General features: G+C 43.7%; 1 protein-coding gene across 29 annotated transcripts in view; it reads left to right on the top strand.

Moving 5' to 3' along the window:
• The window catches only part of TLE1 (TLE family member 1, transcriptional corepressor), an 87,985-nt gene that overhangs the window by 43,427 nt on the left and 23,477 nt on the right, over positions 1-21,081 (top strand). For 10 of the 29 annotated variants that reach the window (XM_021689394.2, XM_021689401.2, XM_021689392.2 and 7 more), the window contains 7 exons: positions 102-306; positions 1,040-1,056; positions 13,528-13,644; positions 17,576-17,629; positions 18,136-18,288; positions 19,603-19,747; positions 20,733-20,923. In XM_021689394.2, the coding sequence (XP_021545069.1) occupies positions 102-306; positions 1,040-1,056; positions 13,528-13,644; positions 17,576-17,629; positions 18,136-18,288; positions 19,603-19,747; positions 20,733-20,923 (882 nt within the window). Of the gene's footprint in view, positions 1-101; positions 323-1,039; positions 1,057-10,186; positions 10,196-11,243; positions 11,252-13,527; positions 13,645-17,575; positions 17,630-18,135; positions 18,289-19,602; positions 19,748-20,732; positions 20,933-21,081 lie in introns of all 29 variants that reach the window. The other 19 variants (XM_044920533.1, XM_044920535.1, XM_044920526.1 and 16 more) reach the window with 10 other exon arrangements.

Genomic DNA, 21,081 nt, shown 5'->3' with positions numbered 1-21,081 from the left:
TCCTCCCCCCACCCCCACCTCCTCTTCCCCATCCTCTTGTCTCCTCCTCCTCTCCCCACCCCCACCTCCTCTTCCCCTTCCTCTCTCACCACCACCAACAGCAGCAGCAGTTGCAAGCTCAGCATCTTTCTCATGGCCACGGACCCCCAGTGCCCCTAACGCCTCACCCTTCGGGCCTTCAGCCTCCTGGAATCCCGCCCCTCGGGGGCAGTGCTGGCCTCCTGGCGCTATCTAGTGCTCTGAGTGGGCAGTCTCACTTGGCAATAAAAGATGACAAGAAGCACCACGATGCAGAGCACCACAGAGGTGAGAGGCCTGGCAAGCCAGATTAGGACTTGGTCCTAATACTCATACAGTGCTGCAAAGTTGTGTGCACCGCTAAAGAAAGCCCCACCCCATACAGAGAGCAAACAATGAGCTAAGAGGAACTGTCGCAAAGCTTGGCCACTGAAACCCAGTTCTCCCTGAAGTTTTCAGGGTTTAACGTGGGCATCTGTAGATTTCTCAATCTCTTTAGGTTGCAGGCATCTTGACATCTTGGCAACTGCCTAGTTAATGCCAGCGGCCTGTACCATATTATGGAAAACTGTTAACTGCTTAATTGGGTAATTTTCAAAGAAAGTAATGTTGTTAAATGGGGCGCAATAAGAAGTTAAATTTGAAAGTGAATGTGTTCAAATGAAAGGTTTGATAATTGCATCTGTTACTACTTAGTTTCATAGGCTTTAATTCTAGTATGCATTAAATATTGGGCAAAATTGCACTTGACTAATTTTTTGAAGAAAAGTAATTTATTCTGTCAAGAAATAAAAAAAATAGGCTTTGTGTATGGTTAAACTGTAAATCTTATGTTTACAAAATACTGTAATTTTCAGGAAATCACTGTATTAGGAATGTGCAATGACTTATATAAATAAAAGCCATTTTTAAAACTGTTTGGGGCTTGTGTTCTAATTATTCCCCCCTTTTTTTTATTTCTGTTCTTGCCTCTGTGTCTGAACGGGCATGTCTGTGCGTTTCTTGGTAACCTCGGGAGCAGACAGAGAACCGGGCACAGTAAGTACTCAAACGCCTGCTGTACATAAACACATTGCCCTTCCAGCAATGCACCCCAAGCTGCCTTTCTTTAAACACGGCCGCAGACACGCATATGCTCCCCGTCTCTCTCAGTGACCTGGTTTTTTTCCTTTCTTTTCTTTTCTTTTCTTTTCTTTTTTTATATTGTGATGGTCTACCCTCCCTCCCCCCGACCTTTGTGTTTTTTTTTAATAAAACTTTTGTGAGATGAGAGGGACATGATTTGGAGGCAAAGCTGTCTGCTGTGATTGATTACTCACTTGGAAATACACTTTGATCTGTATGTGCCCCAGACCCACTTTAAAAATATGTTTATCATTGCATTCCGACTCCAGGTTGCCTGGAGTTTTAAAAGAGTATTCGTTTTTGTCTTAAATCAGTTTTACAGGCAAGAGGTCACAATCCATATGTGAAATTGGTTAGTAATGTCTTATTTCTACCTACACCATTCATTATCCTCCTCAAATGCATCTTAGTTGCTAGGTTTCCATATCTAGTTTTCTTTTCGTAATTGTCCTTGGAGGATGAACTTGAACTTAAATTTATTTTTGACCAAAGAACTGAGCGTCTAAGTAAGCTCTGAAGAACAAGGAAACTCAGTGGACGGAGGCTCTGGGCTTTATAAGGGTTCATTTTTTCATCGGCCTAAATCTTACCCATTTTACATACTGCACATTCAGTCTGTACGTGTATCTGCCAGTAAGCTATGGGGAGATCGAATCTAAAATGGAGTGAGAAATTGGCCCCTTTTCAGCGAGGATAACCTATAATTTGTGCCTCCTTTCCTCCTCCTTTCCTTTCCTTTTGAACATGGCAGTATTTTGGCCAGGTTGAATCTAAATATGGTAGCAGAATTGGGATACTGAACTTTTAAATCATTCTGATCCTTTTTTTTAGGAGTTTGGGGGAGGGGGAAGATAGGTGAATCACTTGTGTGCAGAAAGTTCTTTTTCCCTCTTCTGTGTAGAATAGTGGCTACTTTTAAAATTCTCTTTGAGACTGATCTTGGTGTTACTTTTTTTGTTTTGTGGTTTTTTTGTTTTGTTTTGTTTTTTGTTTTTGAGAGGGAGAGAGATGGGGGATGGGGCCGGAGGGGCAGAGGGAGAGAGAGAATCTCAAGCAGGCTCCATTTCCAGTGCGGAGCCCGACATGAGGCTCGATCTCACGACGTGAGCTGAAATCAAGAGTCGGTTGTGTACTTTATGTAGCAGGATTCTTTGGGGGCAATGGATAAGGGTGAAAAGGTGGGGTGGCTAGTTTTAAAATTCTCATAAGTTTTCTCTGGAAAATGTTGGGAGGGAAAGAGGGGAGAAAAAACCCCAGCTAGGGAATAAAATACCCTACTCCTAAAGTACAAACCTACGTGAACTGACTTTGATGGAGGTGACTTTTATGTTTGTTGCCGTCTCCGTGTCACTGTAGATTGTCCTCTTTCGAGCCATGTTCACTCAATAGAATGTCAAATTAAAAACCCTAATCCTGGACCGAAGAACAGAGATGGCAGGAGATGTTGAGAAAGTTCCTGTCCCGTAGTCTGCTGCAGGTTTTAATTTATTGAACTGATTATAGGTTTGGAACTGTATTTCTAAATTAGGTTTCTGTTCTCGGTACTGTTTCATCTTAAATCACTGTATATTTGTCGAGTGCTTGTGAGATGTAAGACAACACAGGAAATGTAGCTGTAGTTAGGGATATGTAGGCACACATATTACAAGCCCTTTCTCAAAGTGTTGAGGAAAGGTGACAAAAGTATGAGAAGATCTCGGGTTGTAGAAAGTTTCAGCGAGAGTTCTAGATAGTTGTGGAAGGGGTACCATAGTATGTATTTCTCTGAGATGCCATGGCACGAGTGATGAGCTGAGGTGTGCATGCTGAACCCAGTAGAACCGCTTTCCATAGCTCTGCTTGTGTGTCTGCGTGTATCAAATAACCTGTTTGTATTTTTGGCTGACAAATGTAAGCAAGAACTTAATTCACTTGGGGAAGTGAGGGTGGGGTGGAGGAAGGGTGAGGAGTTGTACCCTCCAAATGCAAAACAGTCCTTAAATTTCAATCGTTTTTAGGTCCTCAAGTTGAGTTCACCGCCAGTGAACTTTCAAGTCAAAATATGGTGGATACATGGCATAAACCAATCTGTACAATACCATAAAATGAATGGTTATTTAATGTGCTCTTTGCATGTCTCTTTCACATCAAATTTTTCACAAGTCTGAATGATAATTTTATTTTCAGAATAAGTATACATACTGTGTTTTCCGCCTATTATAGACCTCTCTTGGTGATGATGATATAAAATGGGAAAACTGCACTAATTTGTAACCTAAACATTTAACTCGGTCTGTAGAGGAATGAAACTGTTCACTGTCCACTTATGTAAGTGGGGTTTCGCTGCAGTTATATAAAATGAAGTAGCTCTTTAAACTTGTGTAAAATTGAATATGAGAAGCAGTGGGTAATGAGAGGATGTGTACTGCTAGTGACTAAAATATTGTAGTACTTCTCTATTTAATAAAGTGGTTTGAATTATGAAGTCAAATTTTACTAGGTGAAAAAGTCAGTTGATTACCCTATATTGCTGCTGGTTTTTTGTTGTTGTTTTCAAACCAACAGAGTAGTGGTTTTCAAACTTTACGGTCTCAGGATCTTTACATCTTAAATTAAAATTATTGATGACTCCAGGGAATTTTTCTCTGTGTGGATTACAGATTTTGAAATTTTTCTGGATTAAGAAATTAAAAAACAAAAACAAAAACAAAATCACTTTAACTGGTAAAGAGCTACTTAATTTGTGTTAGCATAAATAACTTTATTAATGAAAATTAACCACTTTCCCAAACAAAAAATTGTAGTGGGAAGAGTGGCTTTGTTCTACTTGTTTGCAGGTATCTTCAGTGCCTTCAGTTTGCAGAGAGGATGGATGTAGTCTCATCAGCTTCCGTGTCCTCTCTGTGGCAATACATTGTTTTGGTTGAGGTATAGGAAGAAGATCTGCTTCCATAGAGATTGTAACAGTCTCTGGGAACCTCAGGGTCCTTGGACCAAACGGGGAACCTCTGTCATAAATAAGACTGAGGAGTTCTGAGACATTCCACGCTAGTATCTGGTCTTATTTTTTTTTTTTTTTCCTGCTGTTCTCTCTCTATTGAACAAACATGGTAATTATCTGTATCAAGTGCAGCAATCAGGGACTTTTGTAGACCCAGAGGGAATGTGAGTGTGTATGGATTTTCATCTGTGCATCTAAACCTGGTTTGTAGATAGTTTGTATTTGTTTATTTCTAGTGACAAAATTACTACATTTGCTAGTTTAAGGTTATATGGTAGGAAAACAAATGAGCCTTACTGTAGCCTGTTTTAATGTAAAGCCCAAGAAAAAAATGAAGGTAAGGACAGTGAAAATATGGACACTGTTTTTTAATTTTCTTCTTTTTGAAAGAGATGAATGATGAAGGGAAGAGCTTTTAAGAGGGTTTATTTTGCTATTTGGCTGTTGATTTTAAATTAAGATCTGACTACTGTTTTTACTAATTTGCAAAACTTGTTTGCAAGTTTGTTTTTTTTTTTTTAACATAAGGCTACTTGTCAGAGTGCTACAGTTGAGCAAAGACATGACAGGACTTTATTTCTTACGTGGTAATAAAAACTTTGGGTATTTCAATTAATGTAAAGATGAATTGTGTTCAGTTTTGGCTGAAGGCAATCTTCCAGTAAGTCTGCTTGAAAGACCTGGAATCAGATTTGACAGAGCATTTGTATGGGTCTTGAAAAAACATGACAGAACGTGTGCTTTGATACTCATTTGTTTAACAAATATTTAGTGAGCACGTACTACGTGTCAGACACTGTGTGAGGCACTGCGTGTGGAATTGACCCTTGAACCACATGGGTTTGAACTTTGCGGGTCCACTTATGTGTGGATTTTTGTTGATAAACACAAGACGGCACCGTAAGTGTGTTTTCTCTTCCTTACGATCTTCTTAACATTCTCTGGCTTACCTTTAAGAATATAGTATATAGTACATGTACAAAATAAGTGTTAATCAACTGTGTCATCGGTAAGGCTTCCTGGTCAACAGTAGGCTATTAGTACTTAAGTTTTGGGGGAATCAAAAGCTAGGCGTGGATTTTTGACTGAGATGTGGGGCACACCCCTAATCCCCACGTTGTTCAAAGGTTAGTTGTACTTGCTGCCATTTTGCAGTTATATCTTTTAATGTCACAGGCACATATTTGTTAAATCAAAAACACTGGAATGCCTAACACGTGTGATCACTATTTGGAACGTTTGGAAGAGGGAGGAGATGATGGGGATAGGTGTCTGGGAGAGACTCCAGAGCACAGGGTCTGTGGACTTAGGCTGGGTACACATGTGGGCTTCAGGAGGTACTTGAACCCCTCTAAAACTGTGTGCATCATGTTCTGGGTTGGTGCTCCTTTCTGTTAATTGTGGAGAGAAATGATAACTTTCATCAAATTCTCAAAAGGGGTCCCTGGCCCCGAAAAGTGTTACACTGTTAATGTATTTAGAGGTCATAATGGTGCAACACCATCATCTTACCAATAAGACACCAAGCTCAGGGAGGCTAGGTGCTTCTAATTATACAGTTAATTAATGGAGGTAGAGATTTAGATTATGTCTTTCTGAGGAACTGGGTTGTCACTCCTATAATTGACTTTGTAGAATTATCGAGTTCATCTTTAGAACTTATTTAAAAATAGTGATGACAGTCATCACTTTATTTAATATGAGGTGGTGTCTTTATTTTGTGTTTCTTCTGGAGCTGTTCTGCTTAACTAGTTAATTGGTAAGACCAGATCCTACTACATCCTACTAAGGATCACCCATGATTTTTTTCTCAAATCACACTCAGCACTATAGAGTGCAAGGAGAACCTAAGACATGAGTCTCTTTGTAGAATACTTCACTGTTGGCTTTTTTCTGAAATTTTGCTTTTTTGAATATCACATTAGCTCCCAGTAGCCCTTTGAGCATGGGGTGATAAAAAGAACACCAGTTTTGGACAGAGGCAGACCACAGTGGTGTTCTGTCATGGACCAGGTGTTTCATCCTTTGGAACTTTCCCCTAGCCTCATCTATAAATTGGTGATGGAAGCTGCCTCACAGGGTGAGGGGTTTTAGGGACCACAAACAGGAAGTCATCAGACAGAGCATAGCAAGCCTTTCGGAATGTCCTCCCTATCCTCTCTACCTGCAGAGTAACAAGACAGCCATAAATGCATCATTAGTCATGCTCCATGTAGTTACTGGTGGTTTCTTTTCCTGTTTTCATATGTGTGAGGCAGTTGTGGAGATGTGGGCCGTGACTGATGTTTCTCAATGCGGAGAGCAGGAGACAGACCCCAGCCCGTCTTGAACTTGGTTGGGCTCATGATGCTCAAGTTCATCAAAGGAGGAAATATTTCTGCCTAACTGTTTGTGAGTTTATCCCCTGACTTATTTCAAGGAATCGCCTAGAAGTGAAGGATAAAACTGAGATGAGTCACCTAAAATGTCAATATTTAGGCACAGTGGAAAACACTAAGTTTTCTTCAGTTGTCTCAGCAGATTTCCTTTTTGGCAAAATTTAAAACTATGTGCTTAAAAAATAGCTCCCTGCATCACTGCCGTGAGGAGGGTGAAGCCCGGAAGAAAGGAAAGCGACAGCAGTTTCTAGATGGTTGGGAGTGGGTCTGTCCTGTACTAGGTGGAGGTGTGTCTTTACTGTGGACACCGTAACTCACCGGGGAGGGTATCGGGGCCCATATGTAACTGGAGAAATGTTCAGGTTTTATCTCACTGTGCTCATGGTAAAGATGGGGCATCAGGCATCTTGACTCTAAGAAACCAGAAAGCGGGTAGAAAACATTACCTCCCTCCGAAACTCTCTTCAGATTTCAGTTTGTTCTCTGTAATTAGAAAACGTAACTTAAGCCCACCATTGAGAGCAGGTTTTTAAAATTTTTATTTTCCTTTTGGCCCCATGATCATTTTTATCATTACTTCTGAAACGTAGTAAGCAGGAAACTCTGGGTCTCCTGTCTTTCAGATGAGGAGAGGTGGAGGTGAGTGCCGTCAGATACCCAAGTTAACTCATCGGCAAGTCCTGACCCAGTGCTTTCTGGTTTCTTTGTACTAGAAAGTTTGTCCTCAGGGACTAGAGAACGAAGAGCGACAGCGACAGCTAAATAGTAGCTCTATGAAAACTGCTTTTAAAAACAGTTTGAAATACAGATTTGATTTTTTGCTGTCACCAAGGTCCTGATGAGGGGAATGAAGTTGTCATGAGGGCATTTAAAAGTTATTTTGAAATAACTATATTTATTGTCAGCTCTAAAGTGTGTGTGTGTGCGCGTACGTGTGTGTGTGCGTGCACGTGTGTGGGTGTGGTGTGTTTTATTTTTCTTTACCTGAAGCGGTGGAAGGGCAAACTGGGGACGTTGCGAGTGATGCCAGGGTATCTGTCTCCTGCACTAGTACAGCTTCCAGCTCACCTCTTTACTGGGTCTGTATGCCTTCTACATGGCTAGCTTCCCTTCTGGGAGTTCTGACTGAACCACTCATCTGCGTCTGACAGTTGCAGAGTTCCCAGATCGAGGTGCGAGAACACGCGGGGTCCTTTCCATATTTTGCATTCAAACTATAGGAAAAATCGATGTGTACCCTTCAGATCTGCCTCACAGGCAGGGCTCCTGAGATGTGATGCGGTTGCCAAATGGACACATTTCCACACATCTTCACTTTCTTACCCTCCTCCCCGTTGACAGGTGGGGATCCTGTTAGTTTTAGGGGTTAAAAACGCATTTGTTGAAATGTCAGGCAGAATCTGTGAATGACCCGTTGGACTGAAGCGAAAAGTACAGCGCAGGGGTGACGGCTTAATTGGTACCAGGTGTAAATGGAGAAGGCACACAGATGTGATGGGGGTGCGTCACTACCTAATTGTTTTAATGTTCACCGAGAAGTTAATTGTCAGTGTGGAGTGTGCTAGCAAATTAGGTTCCCACTGCCTTAGTGTAACGGAGGATAAATGAGGTGTCATGAGTTTCCAGTCTGTACCTCTGACACAAATGCTTTTCCTGCGGGGAGGAGAAAGATCCCAAGGGGAATCAGCATGGCAGCTAAAAGAAATCCATTTGAATAATGTGCATTATTTTCACATTAGGGAAACCTGTCTAGCTTTTGCTGTCTCCATGAGCGGGTTTTCCTTGCACATTTGCTGCTGGTGGCTTCAAGGTTTAGACATGGTTGGCAGAAGACTTGCTTTGAGGTCTCAGAATCGATGAAGGAAACATGAAGGCTCTGTAACAAGTATTCTGGTAACACTGACAGGGTAACATTCCCTTAAACCTGCTTTCTTTCATTTTTTCTGGAGTTTACCTTCCAGAATATCTCCGTTTACATGAACAGCCATTACTGTTAAATTGCTAAAGAAAAACAAAAGTATCGGAACCAGCATATATGGACGGGTTTTTATCCATATTGAAGCATCTGGGTCTCTCTGCCTCGATCTTGAGTATTGGGTATTCAGAGCATGAAATAGAAACAGCATTGTCCAGAACCATGAGAATAAAGGTGACACAGATCCAAATCGTGATGTTTTCTTTTGATTCAACTGAATCCCAAGTGCAGCAGGCTCTGATGCTTTGCCATTGGAAGTTCTTCTATGAAGGTATGGTGTAATGATTGCATTTGGATGTTTATTTTTGCTTTGAGAGAATAATCGTGCACTTCTACCCACTAGGTTCAAACACTCTGCCAATTCTCTAGTTAACTTGCACCCAGAGAACTATAGCAGAGGCTAGTCCTGGTATGTGTGTTTATGAAACATGGTTCACCCAGTTAGATGTGATCTGGATTTGGCGACTGGAGCTGGTGTACCCCAGTTGTAACAGGAGAAGTTCTGCTACTTTTCCTTTTCTTCTCTGAGTAGCTCTTGTAGTCTTGTCACTGTTCTTAAGCATCACGTCACTGCGAGTGGGAGAAATGACCCTCAGGAAGCATATAATAATGGTAGCCAACAGTTGGCCTGTGGTCAGTGAAGGTGCACACTGAGATTTTAAGTTCTCCAGATTTTTTAAGAGGGAGAGTTCCTTGGGCTGCATGTTTTCTCGGTCCTTGCCCCTCGTCTCTTCATATCATGTGTAGTTTCCACCTACAAGTAGAAAGGCACACCAGTGGGGCTAACAGGTCTTGTGGATCCTCTTTCTGACTCTGGTACTCAATGCTCCAGGGGGGGATCTTTTTTTCTCCAGAGACCTGTCAGATAGACCTCTACCTTTATTGTTTGACTTGGCTGCATTCCCATAAGTGTGTGCAACATGTAAGGTACAGAAACTCATCATGGTTTTAGACTTTTAGTTTGTTTTGAAGTCATAGTGTGTTTTCTGACCTTGATTTGCTCAGATTCGTAATCTCCCCTGTGGGCTGTATAAATGTCCAATTTTGAGCTCTGGTGGAAGACACAAAGTAAATAAGATGATTTTGTTTAGTTAAATTTTAATACAAAGGGAAACTTTATATATACAGTCTCAAAAATCCCAGACCTCGGGACATTTGTAATAGAAATCTGCCCAGTAATTACTGTTTTTGAAAAATTCTGGCAGACACTTAAATTTTACCAGCTGCAAGGTGAATAAAACATTGAGTTTCTTGGCTAGCATTAGAGTGTATCAGTCAGCGTGGTAACTCTAGTTCTCATGCTGATAAAAAAAAAAACACAAAAAACCTCTGATTCACAATTAAATATTTATTTCGCAGATTAAATGTTTGAAATTGAACTTTCCTTGATGAATGCTGTTTGGTAGATTAAAGCCTTTGAAAATATGGACCCTGGGAGGAGAAGTCTGGTGGCAGCTAAGTCTGCAGAGGTCCTAGCGGCCATGAGTGACATCGTGTGAGGAAGTGCTGTGGGTCTCTGGACCGCTTTGTTGCTCTCTGCTGAGGCCTGTTGTTGTACGCATCTTGGGTTATAAATGGCAGGATTCATGAGTGGAAAGGCAGGAATTTGGGACTGTTTTCAGGTCATTTTAATGTCGAGTGTAATTTTTTTAAGATGTTGATGGTTTTCCTAAAGTGGCATAAAACCAAGTGTGTTTGTGTGTGTGAGAGATAGAGACTGTGGTTTGTGGGGGGGCAGTCAGAGAAAGCATGCAGCATGCACTAGGCATTATTATGTCACATTAGAATGTTAAATGGTTAAATGTTAATGGTTAAAGAGCCAGCGTGACTCTTAAGTGATAAGTAGGTGGGGGCAAGTATTTTATGTACATAAATTGAGTATAAGAATCACTCCTCTGGGAGTGGAGATGCCTTGACTTTAGGTAAATCGCCTCCCCTCACTGGTCAGCCCCCAGATAAAGGGGTGGGGGGATGAAGAAGATGAACAATAAATCTTTTAAGGTTGCTTTGGCCTCTTCAGAGGTGTGATTCTAATTAACCTTCTGTGTTTCCAGTGCACAAGTTTTGGAAAAAAAAACTTAAAGTCAAGTAACCTGAGTTTCATTGTTTTGCAAATGGCTTCTTCTTAAATGTTGATTAAATGTTAAATGTGATACTATCTTATTCTAGTCCAGATCGAACAAATCAAGAAAGAATCAAGATAAATTTTGAAAGATCCAAATGATATTCATTCAGTACCCAGGTAGAATCTCTTTATACTTAAAATGTGTACAAAATGGCTCACAGTGACCATCATTATGACTGTTACTCCACCCTTGGGTCATGAGGAACATGAGCTGGTGTGTGAGGAAAACACAGCATGGAGGGGCAGGGGCGGGGAAATAAAGCTTCTGGTATCATGAGACATCCAGTAATACCTGTGAAGTCACTTTTGGGTTTCTAGGGAGCACACGAGGGAACCATGAAGACTAGGGTCACCTAGGCAGTCGTTAACCAAAATAGCTGTTGTTGCTGACAGTGAAGTTCGTTAGGCTGGAGCCATTTGCTTAAATCAGGAATGACAACGAAAGCAGTGTCAGGGCTGGCAGATGTTGGGGACAATTACACAAAGAACAGGTTCGTGGGAACAGGGGTGAAAGGAAGTGGCCTGTTTTGGGCGGGGCTGCCACGTGAACCAGCTCCCCACTTGCTCCCCACCAGCTCCCCACTTGCCCCAGGCCTTCCCAGCCCACCATCTTTGCTGCCTTGTTTGGAATGCATTTTACAGCATCAAAGGTACGATGAGACACTGTGTTTTGCAACTTGTCTTGAGTCTGCCATTTTGAATGGAGCCAATTTTCACATAAGTAGCGGTGCTAATTACTAGCCCTGTCCAAATTTAGAGGAACTTCCAGAGCTTTTCAAAACCTATTCAGATTGTAGGCCTCATTTAAGCCGTTCAAGCAGGAATTACAGTAGTAACTTCTAACATGTAGAAGCAGAGGCCTCAAAGCTTGACAGGCTCCAGGGTCCAACTCTAGAACTGTTACTGTTTCTAACAGAAATTGCATTGTTGCTAACAGAAGCGGAGTTTACTTTTATGTTTACAATACCACTTGACTATATTAAAAAAAAAAGAAGATCGTTAAAAAGCTATCTTTGAATGGCTGAGCAGTTTGGATGCCCAGCGCTGGTTACAGCAGGAAGGCTTCGAAGGTGACCCTGTGGAGAGAGACTTCACTTTAAAGTTGCCAGTGGACACCAAGTCTGTGCCACATTCTTCTGGGCCCTGGGGCAGATGTAAAGTTGAGTGCTCTGTGGTGCTGCCCTCAGTGCATCAGGTCAGAGTCTGGACGAGGAGACTTTGGAGAGCTGATAAGATCTAGAACACGGGCAGGTGCACTGGAACACTGTTTACACCTGAGTGCACGCTGCTATTCCCCTCCCGTGGCTCCGCTTTTTGGAGTGCACGTTAGCACTTTCAGGAGTTTGGTTAAGTCTCCTGTGTCCTATCAGCCAGGGGGTCTGGGTCGGAGGGGTTAGTTTTTAGCAGACACTTACCACGGTCTTCAGTGGAGGGATCTGGCCAGGTCACCTTTCAGCCCCACACACTGTGCTAAAGACATTACTCTGAGCTACTCTGTATTGAATCACACGAGTCCCTCCCTCTGCTTTTATGTAAGCCTCCTGCATTTGTGTAGCTTGACCGGTCATGAATCAAAGCTCAGCTCGCCTCACTGTCAGCCCCTGCAGTGGGCAAAGAGGCCTCAGATGGCCCCCTGGTCCCCAGTTTGATTTCCTCCTGTGTGTAGTTGAGCTGGGAATGTTCCCATGGTGGGGTCCACAGTTTTCATGAGGGAACTTAGAGATCCAGCCACCTGGCTGACTACCTTGGGCTGGTTAGGAGCGAAGTCACCCCTTCTCTCCCCTCCCAACCCCGCTTTTAAAAATTTGCTTCTGGTACATGCCATTGCTTTAGAGGTGGTCTGACTTAAAGGTTTCCCCCAGCCCCTTCTTTTTTAAATTGTGGCAGAGAAAAGTAACATAATTGTCTGTTGGCCCTGGACACCCCCGTGGTAGTTCTCCAGCCTCTCTCAGAAATTGGGGTTATCTGGGCTTTGTGCAGGAGATTTTTGCACAGCTCCTCCAGTATTGTTCAAGGCAGTAACACATCACTGAACAAATTGCCCCCTTGCGTATGCTAATCATGTACTTAAAAGGACTCATTGTAACATGTCCTGATGCTTTAGCCTGAGGGGAGATGGGAATTGAAGGGATGTCAGATCATGTCATGTGACCCCCCAAATATCGAAAATGCCTGTTTTCTTTGGGTCAACAGTTCGTACTCAGCTCATGGAAAGGAAAGTATCCTGAGTGGTTGGTAGAAAAGATTAGTCCTTGTTCCTGCTTTTGTGTGGGGGGAGCTGGCCTCGCTGTTGAAGATTCCCTGGCTGAAATACTCGCTTCGGGTCTTGAATTTCAGTGCTATTGGCGAGGAACACCAAATCTTATTTCCAAACAGCAAATTAAAAGAATTCAAAAGAGTTCCTTCATTGTTGCTGTGGAAAATGTTATTTGCCTTTTAGGAAGCCATGCTGTTAATCCCACCTGCTCTCTGTGTGTCTTTTTCGAGGGGCACACACTGTCACAGTCACAGAATACGCCTGATAGAATAATCTCAGGGTTCCGCCCCTAGGCCGTTTACATTCCTGGCCAGGAAATCGCAGTGGGAAAGAATAAAAACACATCCCCCTGTAAACAGCAAGCTCCCATCTCTCTAACAGTAAAAAGAGAATGGAAGAGCATTTTGAGTGAGTAGGGCCTGAAGGATCCACCAGGCTCTGGATGGCTTCATTGCATAGTCAGGGTCTCCCTTTTAAGCGCTTACACCTCTCTAAATGTTTGCCATCAAAGTCTTCAGATGAGATGAATTACATGGAGTCAAAGTTGGTGTAGGTATCACCTTTCTTAAAATAGCTATCACTTCCAGGTTGGGTCTTCATGTGTACAAAGAGACCTGGGAAGGAATCTTTGATTCATTTTTTTTCTTTTTTTGTGTGTGTGTCTTACAGAGTAATTCCCTCTTGGTCCCAGACAGTCTAAGGGGCACAGATAAACGCAGAAATGGACCTGAATTTTCCAATGACATCAAAAAAAGAAAGGTGGATGATAAGGACTCCAGCCACTATGTAAGTAAATAAAGGACTTGAAACAGTATTTGTTTGCTTACTTGTTCACCTTCTAAGTGAGCATACAAGCATACTCGAAGATCATAGTGATAATTCCACATCCTTTAAAATAATACTATCAAGAGGATAGGTTCTTAGAAGGGTACTATTTCCCTCTAGAGCTGTGAACTCTGCTCGGTCAGGCTCACGATTACCTTTTAGGCCTCCTGTCTAAGTTCCTCATAAGAGGGGATAGCAGCATGCAGGGGCTGGACCTCCAGCCTGTGCATTTGCATGGGGCCCTGCTCTTAAAGGGACTTTGCCCGTGGTTTGACGCTCTGTCCTCACCATCTTCAGATTCTCAGTTTTTGAACCAGGGCCTGCATTGTCATCTGTCCTGGGTCCTGCAAATTTGGTAGCCCGTCCTGCTAAAATAACCGGGCTAAAAACATGGCTGTCACAGAGCACCTTTTTGGATGCTATTCTGTTGACTTATTCAGGCTCATGTTCGGTCTTGAGGCAGAGTTCATCCTCTTGAACAGCGAGCAGTTTGGCTAGGTAAGTCCATGGTAAAAACGGAAAAAACCTTGGAAGCATCTAGATCAGACCCCGCAGATTGAGAATGCATGACTGTGAAGGGAGGGCTCTTGACTTACACCTAGCTGGAACCACATTTCATGAGGAGAGCAAAACCAAGCCAAATGGCAATTGGCTCGAGTCTGAGGGTCATCAGCATTGCAGCTGATAAATGACTTGGAGTTTTCTTGTGTATCCCCAAGTGTGTCTATTTCAAGACAGGCACATTCTCGGGAACAGGATGAGAGTAGAACCTGGGATTAGCCCACTTCCCGTTGCTTATGGAAAAAGCGGCTGGCGGGTCGGCAAGATGGGGGTTACATGCGAGGCCCCTCTGCCTCCTGCTGGCTGGTTCAAGCCAATAGCTAACAGTCTCTAGTATTTCCTGAGTGACAGCTTGTTCGTGCCACATACCACATGCTTTTACATGGATATTTTCATTTGACTCTTCAAACAGCTCTGTGAATTCAGTACCGTCGCCTCCATTGTAGATAAAGAAACTGAAGCACAGAACTTGTAAGTGATTTGTCCCAAGTTCAGAGTTAGTGGTGGAACCTGGAGGCAGTCTAACTCCAGAATCCATGCTCTTGATCACTATGCCAGGATCCCCCAGCTGAGGGCCTCAGAAAGGGTATTTTTTTTTTTAAGATTTTATTTATTTATTTATTTGAGAGAGAGAGATAGTTAGCCAGAGAGAGCACAAGCAGGGAGGAGAGGGAGCGAGTGGGCAGCCTGACGTGGGGCTCGATCCCACAACCCCGGGATCATGACCTGAGCTGAAGGCAGACTCCTTACCGACTAAGCCACCCAGGCACCCCTTGGAGAGGGTATTTTGCCAGAGGTCCTTGTAATGGTCCACACTCTGCACTGTGATAACATTCTGAGAACTTGGAGTTGTAGGTTCTCCCCATTCCAGTCGAAGGCTTTGTAGCACATAATGTTTGCCCCTCACCTTTGCCCACAGCCGGTTTCCCCTGCAGGTACTTTTATATATGGCATCAACTGTTAATAAGCTATTCAAAATGTCCATGACGTGCAGAAATTCGGAAGTTGCCAGTAATACAATTTTGAGTTGTTGTGCATGAGGCTCGTGTAGATATTTAGTGGTGAGTGATCTAGAATCCATAGCTCTGCATTACTGTTTTATAACCTGCTCATATTAAGTATGTCCAGATGTATAGGTAGTTTGAGGGTGATGTATTGAGTTGATGTTGGAGAATCTGGGGCAAAGTCCTCAGACCTTAGTTCTCCAGTGACCAGCCTACACTGTAGTGTGAAGGTTCACATTTGCAGAAGGGTCCAAAACAAACCTAAGATTGAAATTACAGACTACTCAAAAACTCACTTCATAGTCCCATCATAATAAATGAGCTGTTTGCTTCTTCTTGCTAGTTTGTATACTATGTGAACCTTTTTAATACATTTTTTTGTAAGAAAACCTTTTGGATTATATTTTTTCCACCACCATCTTTGGGTTCTTTTTTTTTAAGATTTTATTTATTTATTTGTCAGAGAGAGCACAAGCAGGGGGAATGGCAGAGGGAAAAGCAGGCTTCCCTGCTAAGCAAGGAGCCCGATGCGGGACTGGATCCCCGGACCCTGGGATCATGACCTTAGCCGAAAGCAGACACTTAACCAACTGAGCCACCCAGGCATCCCATTTTTTTTTATATTTATTTTATTTAATCTCTACCCCCAATGTGGGATTCGAATTCACAACCCCAAGTTCAAGAGTTGCATGCTCTTTCAACTGAGCCAGCCAGGCAACCCCCGTCTTTGTGTTCTTTTTTTTTTCCTTTTTAAAGATTTTATTTATTTGAGAGAAAGAGAGATTGGAGAGAGTACAAGCAGGGGGAACAGCAGAGGGAGAGGAAGAAGCAGGCTCCCCACTGAGCAGGGAGCCCAATGCAGGACTCAGTCCCAGGACCCTGAGATCATGACCTGAGCTGAAGACGGACGCTTAACTGACTGAGCCACCCAGGCGCCTCTGTCTTTGTGTTCTTAACACCTGAAAACATTTGTGCTTTTCTGTGGTCTTTACTAACAGAAAAAGCAAATCTTCTTTAGTTTTATTTTTTTCTTTTATTACATGAAAATATTTCTTTCAGTAGGCTGTTATTTTGAGTTACCCAGGCTTCCTCGTTGGTTATAATTTTATGTTGTTGTAGTGAACTGCATGGTGCCTTAACAACAGTGATTAAATTAAATCTAGTAACATCCTATTGAAGAAAGTAAATTGGGTCTTCCACATGTAAAACTCTAGGTATAGTTAGAAAAAAACATGTAAAAGATACGAATTTAAAGTTGAGGGTAACTTTCTAGCTGGACTTGGAGGCCCCACAGAAAGCCAACATGGCTCATATTTGCACTTGTACTTATTAGTACAAATTGTCAGACCTTCATGTATTTGTAATTGACAGTGATTCAGTGAAAGGATTGTGTAGATCATAAATTAGTGACCTACTCCTTTTTGAGAATTAGGTGAGATCCTACTTCTTTCATAGGCTCATTGTATCACTCTGTACTAAAGGACAGGAGGCCTTTTGGCTAAGAAAGTAGACTTTTTCAGTCTGCCCTAAACTGGATGTAGGAGTGAGCACATAGTTGAATAGCTTTTCTAAAGCTTTTTCAAACTTAGGACAACCTTGCAGTTTCCTGGGTTAGCAAATTTTACAGCTTTATGAAGAGGGAATACGAGCCCTCCTGCAGGATGCGAGTGCCTTCCAGATTTTGCCATCCCGTGTTCTTCCATCTCTCCTAAAATATTCCATGCTGATTGCAAAAGATTTTTATTCTTAACATAAGGTTAGATCTTGGTACGTTATCCCAATCAAGTTGATAGCTTTGTTGTTTTTGGTTTTTAGTGTTCCTTTTTTTTCTTTCAGTAATGAGTAACCCCATGGGAACATGGTTGAAGTTTCTCTTTATAATTACAAATTGTGAACACTAGATTTGTTGGCTGTCTTCAAGATGATACACACAAAGCAGTGACATGAAGTCATGTTCTTAATTTGAAATCATGTTCTTAATTTGACATCCAGTGGGAAAAGAGCCCTGATAGAAGGCCATGGGCAGATTTCAGATTATAAGAGATGCACCTGTTGCAAACATTCATTGAGCTCTTACTGTGCACCCAGTGTTTGCAACTTGCTCTCACCTGAATGATCTATAGCAGGTATTCTACTGCAACAGTTCCTGCCTGTGGCTTTGGGTAGCCCCATGTCAGGTAAGGGGGGGGAAGGCAATCTGGCAATCTGGAAGGGGACCTGTAGGCATGTCCTGGGCCATTTTTTCAGTGTGTCTGCTACCAAGAACTATAGGAATTGAACTGGGCCTCCAACCCTTTAATAAACGGCATGAACATCTTTTTTTCCAGGATAGCGATGGTGACAAAAGTGATGACAACTTAGTTGTGGATGTGTCTAATGAGGTAACCACACATTTTCTCAAACTTTATTTTCAGGGTGACTTATGAGAAACAGAAAGTAGAGCCATGGTATTTTGGTTTCTTACAACTTTGCACATTAAAAACTTAGTGGTTGTTCATAGATGGAGCAATAGTGGTCTGACAAGAACTTTGGTTTCCTTTAAAAAAAAAAAAAAATCTATTTTCCCAGTCATTTCGGATTCCTAAGTTGGGTGCCTGGTGCTCCTTTCCTTCCTGTGCCCTCTGGGCAAAGTATTTGAGCATGAGGACGCTTAGGATTGTTCCTGGATGTGCTTTCCTCTGTGCTGTCTTCACGGTGTGTTTGCAAACACCATCCTGTTAATTATAACAACATTGCTAGTCAGGGGGCACACTCCCAAGTCCCCCAGATCTGAAGGACTTAGAGTGGCCTCCTTTAATTTAGAGAATTAGTGTGGAAATAGAGTCCGTAAAGGGCAAGGTCCGTCGTTATGAGTGAAATCACACAAGCTTTGCTTATACTTGTCGAGGACCCTTCTTCTCCGCGAGCAAGCCCTGCCCATTCACCCAGGGAAAATGGGATCGACAAAAACCGCCTGCTAAAGAAAGATGCCTCCAGCAGCCCAGCGTCCACGGCCTCTTCGGGAAGCTCCACTTCTTTGAAATCCAAAGAAATGAGCTTGGTAGGTCTCCTGAGCCGTCACTTTGCCCATGCAGCAGTGTATTTTTCTTTGCGGTTCAGAGGACCCGAAAGTATTTGAAATGTGGGCTTTTGCGGAGTGAGAGGTATATTTTTAAGTTTAAAAGTGAGACAACTCCTCCTGCTCTTTGTCCCACATGGTGTTTCCTTTCTCCCTCTCGGTAGTGTGTCTTGGGCCGTGATTCGAGAGAGACAGCAAGCTTCCATGTCCATTGCTTTCTTATTTGAGGGATGTGCAACCTCATAGGAAATTGAAGTCCTGAGTTTACCTTATTTTAGACTGACCCACTGTGTCGGGGCATGTTGGGATTGGGTTTGGAGTCAGAATGGGGATGTACTCACGCAGCCTCCAGAGAAGCCTGGAGCAGGTGCAGGGAGGGTGGAACCTCCGAGCCTGCTTTCAGCCATTCAGCAAATAGTGTGGAGCGTGTCCTCTCTTAACTCACAAAAACCGAGCCATAACGGTCCTGCATTTGATTCGTATACAGCCTTCCTAGGCATTATCCCATTTCACCGAAGGGGAGGAAAGCCTGAGGAGCTTGCCAAGTTTACACTGCCCATCAGATCCAAGGCCACAGGGAGCTGCAGTCTCTCCCTAGCCCCATGCATGCTGTTTGCTGCTCCACGGCGCTCCTCAGACTGGGATTTAAAGGAATGAAAGGTTGAGATGCAGAGGATGATGCCCCGGGACCCTGTTACTGTCACACTCCTGAAGGCCTCTGTGCTAATGGGTCCACACCCATTATGTAGGCAAGTGGTGGCAGTGCTTAACTCCACACACATCTCTCAGACGGATAGAATCCTTCTAGGGCTTTTGCCTTCGAGATGCTGGTTTGTTTCTCAACAAATCCACGGCTCTGCTGCCTCTCACCGTTAGTCTCAATCCCATTGCCACTAAAAGGCAAGATTAGAAAAGGGATCCTCCCTCTGACATTCTTGGTGACCCAGCCATTTGTTTCTGAGTGACTGGGAATTTTTCACTGGGTGGTCATCGTTCTGACTTGGCCTGGATCCAAAGTCCACACGCCTGATGGAAAAATACTTTTTAAAATAAAATCTGTGGAGGAAGAAGTGTGATCATGTTCTGTGTCTCTAGCTAGAGTTTTAATTCTGGCAGGAAGAGGAAAGGTCAACATTTCTCGCTCACAAGTTAATGCTGTCAACATTGTGTGGATTTATGAAAATTGGCTGAGGGAGTAGCTAGAAGGTGCCCAGTGTCCCAGCTGCTGTTGTGATAAATTGTGTAATATGGCTTGGATTAAAAATAATACTCATTTAATTTGTTTAATGATACCAGCATGAAAAAGCCAGCACGCCTGTTCTGAAATCCAGCACACCGACGCCTCGGAGTGACATGCCAACGCCGGGCACCAGTGCCGCTCCAGGACTCCGTCCAGGCCTCGGCAAGCCTCCAGCCATGGACCCCCTCGTTAACCAAGCGGGTAGAGCCTCGCCTCTTGTTGTGCTTTGTTTTGTTATTCCCTTTCTGGGCTTGACTCGTCGTCTGTGCACTCCTGACGCCATTTCCCCGTGAATATGAGACACACTCAACTGCCTGCCTCCTTCCTATCCCTGAAAAGCCATGATAAGAAACAGATGTTTGTCCTTAGGTTCAGCAGCTGCACCCTGTTTGGTCTCCGACTGTTTACATTTGGCTCTCTTTCTCCCCACCCCCCATAATCTAAATCCTAGGGACTTCAATAAAGTTTCCGATAATTACTCCGCCCGTAAGCTCCTTACAAAACTGTCACTGCATGTCTGAGTTCCCTAATACTGACTGGAATGGCCAGCCCACGTGTGCTTCTTGCTTACTTGAGTTGGCCGGGTTTCTCCCGGTCCATCCCTCAAGAATCTGTGGTCTCTCTGTCAGTAGAAACTGGGAGGGTTTCACTGAGACTCTAGCCTGTGAATCAACTGGTAACTTCTAACTTTCTCTTCCTTAACACCTTGGGCCCAGAGGAGAATAAGCCCCAGAATATTCCTCCTAAACCCAGGCTTTGGTTTAGGTAATAAATCCAGGGTCAGGTTTTCATCTGGAATTGGTAGCAGGGAATGGAAAGGAGAAATCTTGGATTTTATCAAAACCTTCTTTTGAGATTAAGTCAGGTAAACAGGTAGTGAGTGCCCTGTGCCTTGGTTTGCCTTCTGTGAATTGGGTACAGTACTGCTGTTTAGTTTTAATTGCCCGGTTTCCCAGTGCTGCCAAGCCAAGGATGAAGTGCGTGGGCAGTGCTTCTCCTGGGGTCCGTTCTCCCCTGGAGATGAATTCGGCTGAGTTGGTGGTGATGAAACCAACCCCCCCCCCCACACACACACACCTCACCCAAGCCTTCCTCCTTGTCCTCGCCCCTCATGAATGGCACTAGAAGTGACTCTGGAACTGACGTTCAGGCTGAGTCACATCACACGGCTTGTGCTTCCTTTCAGCCGCCGGCCTGAGGACGCCGCTGGCGGTGCCCGGCCCGTACCCCGCCCCGTTCGGGATGGTGCCCCACGCCGGCATGAACGGCGAGCTGACCAGCCCTGGCGCCGCCTACGCCAGCCTGCACAACATGTCCCCGCAGATGAGTGCAGCCGCTGCCGCCGCCGCCGTGGTGGCCTACGGGCGCTCCCCGATGGTAGGTGCTGCGGGCAGGCCAGGGCCGGGACCCCCGCCCACGCCTGCGAACAGAGTCCCAGTGTCCCTGAGCCTGCCCGCTGCCATCAGCATGCTGCTGCATTAAGTTAGGGCGCAGCGCTTCTGGGTTTGCTGTTTTTGTGGATGAAACAAGGCAGT

Source organism: Neomonachus schauinslandi, chromosome 13 (genome assembly GCF_002201575.2).
Source record: "Neomonachus schauinslandi chromosome 13, ASM220157v2, whole genome shotgun sequence".
Taxonomy (NCBI): domain Eukaryota; kingdom Metazoa; phylum Chordata; class Mammalia; order Carnivora; family Phocidae; genus Neomonachus; species Neomonachus schauinslandi.
The sequence above is the reverse complement of the archived record's forward strand: the minus strand, read 5'-3'. Positions and strand labels throughout refer to the sequence as shown.